Genomic DNA, 11899 nt, shown 5'->3' with positions numbered 1-11899 from the left:
TGAAGCAACATCCTCCACAACTAGATTGAAGAACAAAACGACAGCAACTTGTCTGTTCCCCTTCCCCCAATTCCCCAGCACTGTTCCCAATTCCCCAATAAAAAAAAAAAATCTTAAAAAAAAAAATAAAAAAAAAATAATTCTGAAACTTTACATTATTAACCATAGTTAATCTTATTAACCAAGTTGTTAGATTAAAAAATATGCATAAAGAAAATGCTAAACAATTGCTCAAAGATGTGCAAAATATTAAAATCAAAACAGAAACTAAATCTAATCACTTCTAAGTGACTACATTGTATTTGGCAAATATTTATAAATATGACATTCCAAAATTATAGAAAATATTTCATTTCTACTTGGTGATATGAAAACCTATTTCGGGCTGGACTCGAACCGCTGTTGCTCAGAGCTCAAACCCTTGAGCGAGCTCTTAATCAACAAATATTCCTTAAAATCAATCTTTCCATTAGGTGATAGATAATATTCATCATAAGAAATACAACACAAAAAGGTGTGGTTATATCCCTTTCTTAGCCTTTACTTCATTACATAAAAAAACATGACAGTGCCAACTGAGTGGTGTGTTGGTTAAGAGTTGGCTTGGGAGCACAAGCTCTGAGCAGCAGGGCCACCAGTTCAGATCCCACATGGGCCAGTGACTCTGCACCCTCTTAAAAAAAAAAACAAAAAAAACCCAAAACAAAACATGACTTAGAAAATACTAAACTACTTCTCAACATCAGTAAGATTTTATCATTCAACAAATTAATCATTATCTTAACATCTAAGAGGTTATAAAAATTAATATTTTACCATACTGGGTCTTAGCCTCAAATTCAAAGAGATATAAATGATTAACCATAATTACAACTACATAACGGCTAAACTCATTATAAGATACAAAATTCATCTTCTTTTCCCAACAATATAAATCAATACATACAAAAATTTGACTTAATATGCTGCCTGGAGCTTAAGAACAATTTAACTCTAAAAAACAGTTAATATCCATACAATAAGCTTTGAGTTCAGTAGTTACCCAAATCTTTCTATCAAGCACTCTAGCTGATATATTAACATGAAAGTAAAATGGCAATAGTCTTACTTTGATAACCAAACTTCTTGAGAAACCAAACAGTAAATTTGTTTTAAACTTCAGCTAAATTCCAGCCTGTAGAAATTAAGTTCTTGTTTCAGAGAGTTTGACCTACAAATTTAAGTGTAAGCCAAAGAAACAGCACTAATTCAAAGTGCCTGAATGAACCCCTTAATATCATCCCCCCAAAATAATTTTACATTTCTAATCCAAAAATACCCTTCATCCTGAAAAACCCCCAAAAGGCTGTAACATACCTAGAAATATTGTAAAACTACTCCTTTTAATGAAGAGAATTAGAATGTATTTTAAATCTTTTCTTCTCCACTTAAAAAACAAATCTAAAATGGAAATGTCTAAAAGTTATATTATTAGTAATAAAATGGGGAAGAAACAATATACTGCCTGAATCATTTCTATAATACTATGAAATCTTTATGTCTTAATCATATATATTTATTTGCCTTACTATCTCTATTTATTGTACAAATAAATCATTTTGTTAAGATGGTCACAAACCTGATTTTGGAATTAATACCAATATGAGTTTGTTTCACTGGAGAGCAGAGTGAGGTATCTTGACTACTATCAGTATTAAGAGAAACTGAATCAGACATCCGAGATGGAGAAGAACAGTTGCTGTTATTCTGATTGCTATTGTGTGTAACTTCATCTGATAAAGAATCTGTATCCTTTGTATCATCTGAAACAAAAAACTTAAGCCGTTGATAAAGTCACCAAGAATTTGTATGATATACTTTCTAGTGATGACAAATGACATTTATATTGTCCTGTTCAACACAGAAGGTAAAAAATTATAATGGATGAGAAGATAACCAGAGGCACCTCTGAAAATTCAGTCCTAATAAACACAAAGATTAAAAAATAGCAATACCTTTAAAGAAAATGTATAACCGATGTTAGGGTCATTCAGAATTTGATTTAGTTTTAACCACTGAAAAGATGATATTACACAATGTTTTCTAAGGTGATCAATAAGTTTTAGTAAATATGCTTTTCCACTCATTTACAATTTTAAGAAGTCATAATAATAAAAAATATGGAGTACAGTTCACAGCAGTGGGAAAATTATCCAGGGAAGAAATTATTTCATGTATGGAATTGTTTTCATCTATTCTGACAAAAATGAGCAATGCAGTCACTCAAAATACAAACACCAAACTCAAGGAATTTTCACAAGGTCAGTTCTCTCTTCATGTTTATAAATCATTTCAAAGAATTGTATATGAATGGCGAACTCTTAAAATGTGAGATGGTTTTGTGTGTAACAATTATATAAACAGAAATAGACAACATTCATATTCCATTATTGCCAGGTCGTATAAAAAGTAGTTATTTTTTAAAATACTGATTAAAAGGATAATAACATAGTATCTTTTTACAGTCCTAAATGCTACCTCAATTCTAGCCGAATCATAAAATAGTAATATATAGACAAAGTCCTAAGAGATTACATGAATTAAGGATATTTTTGCTGTTCCAAATATCTCTGTTTAAGTAGTCTGGATTATGTTTACAGTTAAAAACAGTAGCACACAGGGCTATGTTTAACTTCAACTTTAAAATATTAGGGTCTTGGATTATAAATTTTTAAAATAATATTTAAACTCTATGACACTTAAATTCTTTCCTAGATATTTTCCTCTTCTTCCATCTCTACATCATGGGGCAACTGTGATAATTAGATAATGATATGTAAAAAAAAAATATTTAGCAGATATCAAGTGGCAACTAGTAACAAATATCACTACCATTATTATTACGAAACCCAAGCTATCTGAGGGCCACCTTGATATAATAAGTTTCACTAATGCCATAAAGGCAAAGGTTAGATATATATTTGGTGGAGACAGTGTTAATTTGGTTCAAGCATTGGTAGGGAGGAGTGAGGGAAAAATACAAGGAAGGGAAAGACATCCTCCAAGTTCCCTTTCATTTCTAAAAGTCTGAGATTCTATGCTACATAAAAGAATGACTGGGAAGAGCAGGGGTTAAAAGTAAGTTCCGGGGTAAAGTAACTAGTGTCTATCCTACATCAGGTACTGTGCTAGATCTGAGTACAGTGAATAATCTAGTACATATGATATTCACAAAATTCTTCATTAGCGTTATTTTATGTCAAGTTAGCTATTTATACGTGGATAAAATTAGGTAGCTCAAGGATCACACAGCAAGTAAGTGGTAGAAATGTAATCGTAATCTAGCCTTGTCTGTCTATCAAGTCCATGCCCTTATAAGTAGACGTATATGAGGGAAGAGAAAAGGTCTACCAAGATTTTCCTTTAAAACCAAGAAAGAGAAGAAACATACCTTTTAAAAAGACATGTTTTAACAACTGTTGCTAAAAAGTGTTTTAATAACATAATGACATTTAATAAAATTTATTTCAAAAAATTATAAATTTTATTCAGCCCATTTCTATTCTTAAGTGTTTGCCTTTAACAGCTAACCTTTTTTGTTATTACTAAGTGCTACCACTTTTGGCTGGTTAATAGAGGTTTCAATTAATGGTGGTCGCATCTCTGCCATTTTCATCTCTTCATCAGAAGAAAGTTCTTCAGATTCCTAATTTAAAGAAAAAAAAAACGGAAAATATTTATGAAAATAGATTTGGGTTTCTTTAAATGAATACATATTAAGTCATAACTTCAAAGAGAAAAGAATATTTAGAACATGTATGAAACCTTTTTATGGTAACCGTAGTAATAAAAGTAGTATATGATTTATTTTAAAATTTTCAAGATGGGGTGGCAAAAGAACTACGGCAGTTATTAACAATATGCCAAAGCACCTATGGGATAATTATCTGCAGCAGGTCTTAATTCAAGTGTATTAATGGTTTCTTGTGCCTGGTACTATGTCAAGTGCCAGAGGAAAAAAAATAACACACCATCCCTGCCACTGAAAACCTCAGTTTGCTCCAATGAAAAGTCTCTTCCTAATCCTCCAATTTACTGCCTCAAGGATCACTGGATTCTAAAGAATTAGAACTGAGGTGTTTTTCTGATAACATGAATTAATGGCAATTTTTGCCCAATTTGAAGACAGAATTTTATATTACGCTCCATGAATTATTCTCTAATATTTGGCAACTGTCCCAAGTTTTTTTATCTACCATTGAGAACTATTAGGTAGGAAAAAAAAGACCTATTAATGGAAAAGTTTTACTATTGTAAGAAAATCAGATATTCTGCAGGTTAAAATGTTCAGTTAATATGAAAATAAATAAAAGGGTTTTAAAAGGTGTTCTGCTAAAAGTACTAAGGCTTTTCAGTACTCCTAAGTGCCATAATAAGTGGTACTTAGAAGTAACGTAAGTGCCAATGAGATATGGAATGGAGTCGGCAAACTTTCAGTGAAAAGGCCATATAGTAAATATTTTACGCTTTGAAGGCCATACAATCTATTTCAACTACTCAACTCTGTTGCTCTGCACAAAAGTAGTCACAAATAAAATGTGTGCCAGAAAAATGGAATTTCATGTAATTTTTCATGTCATGAAATGTTTTCCTTTTCATTTTTATTCAACCATTTAAATAATGTAAAGGCTGTTCTTAGCCTGCAAGCCACACAAAAACAGACAGTAAGCCAGATGCAGGCCACAGGACGTAGTTTGCCAACCATGTTAAAGACTGTACTACACTGGAAGAGTGAGACTGGTAATTAACAGAATAGGAAAAGAACGTAAATTCAGTTTAATCTTCAAGGGTGAGTTAAGCGAGAAATGACATTCTGAGTAGAGGAAAGCATGGAAATAAAAAAAGGTATGATAAGTCAGCTCCACACAGCTGGAGCTCAGGGTCAAGACAGAAGGTGAACTGGACTGGATGGTGAAATATGATGCTGTGAGTATGGACTCAAGTATGTGTTCGACATGAACGAAGTTGCCAAGCCAGGAACTCAGAAGACCAGACTATATTTTAAAATGAAGACTGTAAGGGCCGGCCGAGTGGCTCAGTTGGTTAAGAGCTCACTCAGGAGTGCGAGCTCTGAGCAACAGCGGTTCGATGCCCGGCCTGAGCTGAGCTGCCGCTGAGCTGCCAACAGGTGGCAGGATGGCTCAGCTAAAAATAAATAAATAAAATGAAGACTGTATAGGAAAAGCAGAGATGGGCGGAAAGGAATCCAGCTATCACAACAGTCACAAGAAAACAGATGCATTTGTCTTTAGGCAATGGGAGTGATGGCTGGTGAGGAGAAAAAGAATTTCACAGAACTTCTGGAATTAACAGGACTTAATAACGATGAATGTGACAAGGCAGGGCAAATCATCTGTCCTAATCTTTGATATCTGCACCATTTAAACTGCTGACCAGACTTTCTCCTTCATGAGATTATATTATACCCAGACTTCTGGGAACTGCAGTCTCCTAAACCTCCTCCAACTGCTCCGGCTCCTTTGCTCACATCACTTAATCTTCCTGCAGTTAGCTCATTTTTTTCCCCTTTCTTACTCTTTCCCCCAGATATGCATTTTCTTCCATGATGATCTTTAATGTAGACACTTTCCCAATTTATAAGCTAGCTTTGATTTCTCGGCTGAGCTACAGATCCACATTTCCAACTACCTACTGAATAAATACATCTACCTGAAGGCCCTGTCATTTTTTTCAAATTCCACATATCCAAAAACCAACTTGTCCTTCCAAAGCTGTTTGTTCTCCTATCACCCCTATTTCTGTTAATAGCACCATCATCCTATTCGGGCATGATTCTATGACTATTCCCTCTTCTCCATTCCTTTTAGGCAGGGGTATTCATATCTGCTGCCAGATAACTAATACACTGCTCTATCACTAGTAATGCTCTGCTAAAAAGTGTTTAGTGGTTCTCCAAAGACTACAGAACATTAAGTCTGAACTTCTTAGCATGCCTTTCAAGGGCTTCATAATCAGAATCCAATCTACTCTATTAATTTTATTTCATACTATCACCCCTGACATATTGTCATATGAAACATGTTCTTTTCTACTTTTTCCAAACACCTTTCCTTTGCTCTCCTTAGTTCTTCCACATTTCATTCAGTTTTATTCTGCTACTTGAAAGATTTCAAAACATAGGTTAAATACAGGTTAAATGCCTTCTTCATCTTAAAGCATCCTTGGATCTTCATAGCCAGAAAATATCTTTTTTCTAACTTTCTGAAGCCCTAAATATTTTTATTAGTGCTTTTCTTATACATTTAGCAAGTCTAACCTTAATTATGTTCTACATATCCATTTATCCATCTGCCACCAAAGCTCCAAACGCAGGCCTTACACACAGAAATTACATTAAATGAATAAGTTCATTGAGACAAACCTAATAATCTTTTCACAAACTGTCAATGTTAGGTTCAACGTATACAGAGGGTGCCAAAAACATGTATACACATTTTAAGAAAGGAAAAAACTATTAAAATTGTAATACTCAAAAGATGTATAACAAAAGATGCAATTACAAGAGGTCCTCAAAGTGGTTACCATCAGCGTAACTTTAACAGTTTTTTCCTTTCTTAAAATGTGTATACATTTTTTGACACCCTCTATATAATAGTATATTGGATAATGTGATCCATTTAGCACATTCAAAAGCCATGAGCGTCTTCTTATGGTAAATACTAGCCTACAGGATAACCATGAAGATAGATGATGTTTTGAATACATTTAAATTGTCAGGAATAAAGATGCTATTATAAATCCACAATATCCGTTTTTTTATATACCAGTGATCTCCAATAGAAGTTTCTGTAAGGATAAAAATGATCTGCTTCAACATGATAGCCATTAACTCCCCAGATGTGGCTACTGAGCATGTGAAACATGGCAAATGTAACTGAGAAGTTCAATTTTTAATTTTATTTACTTAATTTAACTTAAATGGCCACTAGTAGCTAGTAAATGCCATAGTGGACACAGCAGCTACAAATCAAAAACACTTCAGAATTTCATTTTTAAAAGTTACAGCTTTACCATTTTCCATTATCTACAGCAATGTATAACGGGAAAGTAAAATGATGCAACCACTTTTGGAAAACTGTTTGACAGTTTCTCAAACAGTTAAACATACAGTTACCATATGATCCAGTGATTCTCCCAGGTATATACCCAAGAGAAAAGAAAAAATACAGCCACACAAAACTTGTACACAAATATTTATAGCAGCCTTATTCATTATAGCCCTAATGTAGAAATAATCCAAATGTCCATTATTTACCATTACAATGGAATACTGCTCAGGCATAAAAAATGTTTTTAAGTATTGATTCATGCTACAATATGGATAATCTTGAAGAAAACAGTCACAAAAGACCATATATTGTATGATTACATTTATATGAAATGCCAGAATAGCCAAATCTCTAGAGGAAGATAAAGTAGATTACCAGCTGCCTAGGGCTCAGGGGGATGGAGAGGTTGTGGGATGATGGCTAAGAAGCATGGACCTTCTTTTGGGGGTAATGAAATGTTCTAAATGTGATTGTGGTGAAGGTTGCACAATTTTTAGAATGTAAGGCCACTGAACTGTACCCTTTATTTAAATGAGTGAATTGTATATTATGTGAATTATACATCTCAATACTTTTTTTTTTTTTTTAAAGTTACAGCTTTCATTGATCCACTGGAAGAAACTCTAAAAGTCTCAGACATTCAAGGAAAAAAAAATACTTCACAATCAATAATAAATTCTTAAATAAGCTCCGTAATTGAAGTATACCTATGACAACCTTTTTTAAAGTTACAGAAATAAAGCAATTACTATCATGTATTTTACAGCACTAAAATAGAACCGCCACAATCTAATTTACATAGTAACACTGGAGTACAATGGGTAAATAATTTAAGTTTAAAGTGATAAATGAGTGATATTACAGCAAATATTATGAAATTTCTCAATGGCAAATGCACTAGCATATTTTCTACTGTCAATATCAGGTCTCTCCTATCTTCGGTTAGCAACAATAAAATACTAAATTCTTACAGTTGTTATGATCATTCCAGAATAATCATGAAGCCGTACCTCAAAAACATCATGATTAACAACATGCTTCAAGTTCTCAGAGGCTTTCATATTTGCAGCCACTGGTAGATTCCCAGGACTGATTTCAGTTTCAGGTTCATTGGCCTTCTGTATAGAATTTCCTATCATATACTTTTCTCTTTCATCAGCTTTGCTTCTTACTGGAGTAGTACTTTCTGAAGTCTAAGTAAAAGAGAAGATAAAGAATTCACATTCTTTATGCTTTATATCTATTCTTGTATTAAAGTTCAGGTGACAATTTAAAAGTAATGTAACATCTTCCTATGCTGGGTAAATCAAGGGAATTTTAAACATGGAAATCTGTAGCACTAAGATAAAATGCTCCTTTTGGGAACAGGTGGTCCTTAATGATCCATAAACCACATTAAACTTTACAATTTAGCTGAGGGTACATTTCATCTTAGAAGTTGCAAATCTGATCTTCAATTAAATTAGAATTGGGTAGAGTGAATCAATATGACCAAGGGGAAAAAAAAAAGTATTCCCATCACAATGAAATTTCTGACATTCATTATCTTACTCTTTGTTTAGGCAATGACTTTTTAAAGGCTATTCTGACACTCTCCCTGGCCCATGTGGACAGTCTGCAACCACAGTCAAGTGGTAATAACAGCAATCAGGGAGTTCACTGATTATTACAGATTTTAGTTCAGATAGCTGAGAACACCACCCTAAATTTCAGAGTCCATTTTATTGTATACAAAAAGGATCATTGTATCAATGCTTATTTTAAAATTTTAAAGAACTTGAAATAGGTTTCAGTCAATTCTTTTGAATTGAGTTTTCTAACCTTCACACCCACATCATTATTTACAACTTGCTGATCTTCGTGTGGTTTTAAATCTTTTCCAGAGTCTTCGTTAGTCTCTTCATCTTTTAATCTATGTACAATAGTTTGAACTGTTTTGACCATATTCTTAAGCTCATCTGGGTATGGTGTTGGATATCTCTTTAAATTTCCCTCCTAGAAAATTAAAATAAGCAAAATTTAAAATATGAATAAGTATTTATAACATCAACCTCAAAATTTAATCTATAATTCATCTTAATTACATTGGCTATCTGGCTCATAGGGGTAACCGAAAACAGATGATAGGCCTTTAAAAGCATTTTAGGCTCAAAAAAGTATGGTTTCATGAATAGTCAAAGACATCAGTTACAGATTTCACTGTTCTAAAAACTTTTTTAGCAGACATAAATATATTTATTTCATTTGGAGATATATGGTGTGGATATTGCCAACATCATCACTGTGCTTTGAAACAGATATGTTTTCTAGCTAGATATTTATCCTGACATAAAAATCTCACATTTATATACTATGTCTTATGTGCTGGGAACCAAACACTTCCATGGTCAACATAACGATCATATTCTGGGATTCAGCTAGTTTGTACAAGGGTAAAGATTTACATGCAAAAGTAACTTGGAAATGTGTATTTGCTACTTCTATCACTGCAACACACATTCTCAATCCCATAAAGAAACAGGTTCATAACATAGTTCTTTTATCCCTAGATGATATATAAATAAATCATTACAGAAAGAAAAGGGGGAAAATAATCTGTTTCTCTTATATTTATACACACTATGAAATCTGGTTTTTAATCAGTTTTATATTGTTCTCAAATTTTTCACATAATATATGTGATACACAATCAATAAAATTTCAAGTGCCTTGAAAGCAAGGAATGAAACCAATATATTTCTTTGTAACCCCCAAAACAGCACAGTATGGGTATACATATAAAAATAAATAAATACAATAAATATCAGCAGACCTGTTTCAAATTTGAAGAAAGAACAAACTCACCCTGGGAGGTGCCTCCCTTTCATCTTTGTCCTCATCACATTCAAATGCCACTTGAGCCCGCTGTTTCCTTTGTTCCTCCCACAATGAAGGATTAAAACTTTCATTATCTGATATGAACATAACTAGAAAAAAACAAACAAAAAATCCATTATATTTTACCTTAACTATGAAAAACTATTACCTGCTCAGTTTTCTCTATGATACACCTAAGTCAAGACTGGTCAATGGCAGCAGCTATAAATCAGCACTAACAGCTAGGCTGTAATTCTAACATTTCTTTACAATATCAAACACATATCTTTTCTCCCCTAAAGCTTATTTCTCTCGTTTTGCTCCTAGAGAGAATCGAACAATTAAAACACTATAGATATTACACTTGAAACCTATGTAATTTTACTAACCCTTGTCGCCCCAATAAATTTTAATAAAAAACAAAAAACACTATAGATATGTGATTTTGTGCAATTCCTTATTAAAAATAACATGGTTAATAAATTATTTCATCCAAGTTCTCCCATTCTGAAATAATCTTCCTAATTCCAATAAATTAAAGCAAAAAGAGCGGGATATTTTCGTTAAAAAAAAAAGACAAAAAGAGCGATACATATTATATGACAGCATGTAATTACATCTTTGCATTAAACATTACATCTATCTTTACTAAGTAAATGAAGTGCTTACAAAATATTTCTTATATGAAAGTATAAGGGAAATTAAAAACTTAACATAAACTCAGAATTTACATATCCTGCTATCTGATAATATTAAAGGTAAAGATCTCATAACTGTTAGTCTCTTGCTTATTAGGCTGACAAAAAAGCAGCATAAGCACTGATGGCTTAAGATAAATTCAAAATCCAATATAAATATTGTACTTTATCTGTTCCTTAAATTGAGGGTCTATTTTTAAGGTAGAGAAATCTTGTGTTGTTTATTAAAAACATTTAAAAAAAACAAAACTCAAGGCTTTTCTACATACAACAAAAACAATCATTAACATTTTTCAGGCTCACCTAAGTGAAGCAGGCCCGGGGCTGGGGCCCCCAATAGTAGAGGCCTCGCTGCGCCCCTGGCCTCACCTTCACTTGACCTATAGCTTAGTAATAGATTGTCCCCCTGCGGCTTAAACTCGGGACAGCTTGGAATGTCCCCGCCCCAGTTTCCTGCTTTAGAAAATTATCCTTAAATTTATGATTAATACCTTTAGTCTTATTGATCATAATCTTTATGGTCTAGCATTCTTTCCAGGCTACTCCCATCATTGTTCCTGGGTTGCTGACACCACTGCAGACCCCTCACATAGCCTTTAGAGGACAGCTTAGATTTTTCCCTTTAATATCCTAAGCTGGTCTGAGAACGGTAAGGCAGTTTTTGAAGGTGCTAACTAACCTGCTGCCTTCTCAGATCACTAGTGCTCTGACAATGAAAGCTTATCCTATAGCCCAACTCCTGTGTCGTTCTATTGGCTGAGCAGCGTAGGCAGCACAAGCCCCGGACTTGGTCGCCCTCGGTTTCAAAAGGACATGGTGACCATAAGAACAAATTAAGGTATGATTCCTGAACTTGAAGCATTTGTAACATAAAACAGACAGTATTATTCTGAACAAATGCAAAGAATAAGAGGAAGAGTTACAAACTGTGCCCACCACCCAGATTTATTCTCTGCTTTCACTTAAAAGTGTGAATACCAGGAAACGGGTATCATGGTGGGCCATTTTGGAACCTGACTTCCACAGTGAGGGGCACCAAAAAAAAAAAAATCAAAACCAAAATAAACAAACAAAGAACTAAGGTTAAAAAAATTAATCCATTTGACCATTATATATCACCCTATAGAAGTTTGTGTAATGCAAAATACAACCACAACTTCTTTTTTGCCATTAAAAGGAAATGAGTATACCTACTCAAAACTAAGGGATTAAAGCACCCAAAATTAGGTAATAGAA

The 11899-nt window shown here is 33.4% G+C and overlaps 1 protein-coding gene across 10 annotated transcripts in view; it reads right to left on the bottom strand.

Moving 5' to 3' along the window:
- Positions 1 to 11899, bottom strand: part of ERBIN (erbb2 interacting protein) — a 113723-nt gene that overhangs the window by 16497 nt on the left and 85327 nt on the right. For 8 of the 10 annotated variants that reach the window (XM_019652443.1, XM_019652450.1, XM_019652441.1 and 5 more), the window contains 5 exons: positions 9954 to 10075; positions 8931 to 9104; positions 8120 to 8302; positions 3571 to 3685; positions 1619 to 1802 (listed from right to left, as the gene is read on the bottom strand). In XM_019652443.1, coding sequence (XP_019507988.1) covers positions 1619 to 1802; positions 3571 to 3685; positions 8120 to 8302; positions 8931 to 9104; positions 9954 to 10075 — 778 coding nt within the window. The remainder of the gene's footprint in view (positions 1 to 1618; positions 1803 to 3570; positions 3686 to 8119; positions 8303 to 8930; positions 9105 to 9953; positions 10076 to 11899) is intronic. The other 2 variants (XM_019652442.1, XM_019652449.1) reach the window with 1 other exon arrangement.

The sequence above is a fragment of the Hipposideros armiger genome, unplaced genomic scaffold (genome assembly GCF_001890085.2).
Source record: "Hipposideros armiger isolate ML-2016 unplaced genomic scaffold, ASM189008v1 scaffold_179, whole genome shotgun sequence".
Taxonomy (NCBI): Eukaryota; Metazoa; Chordata; class Mammalia; order Chiroptera; family Hipposideridae; genus Hipposideros; species Hipposideros armiger.
Note: the sequence above shows the minus strand (reverse complement) of the source record. Positions and strands in the feature narration are given on the sequence as shown.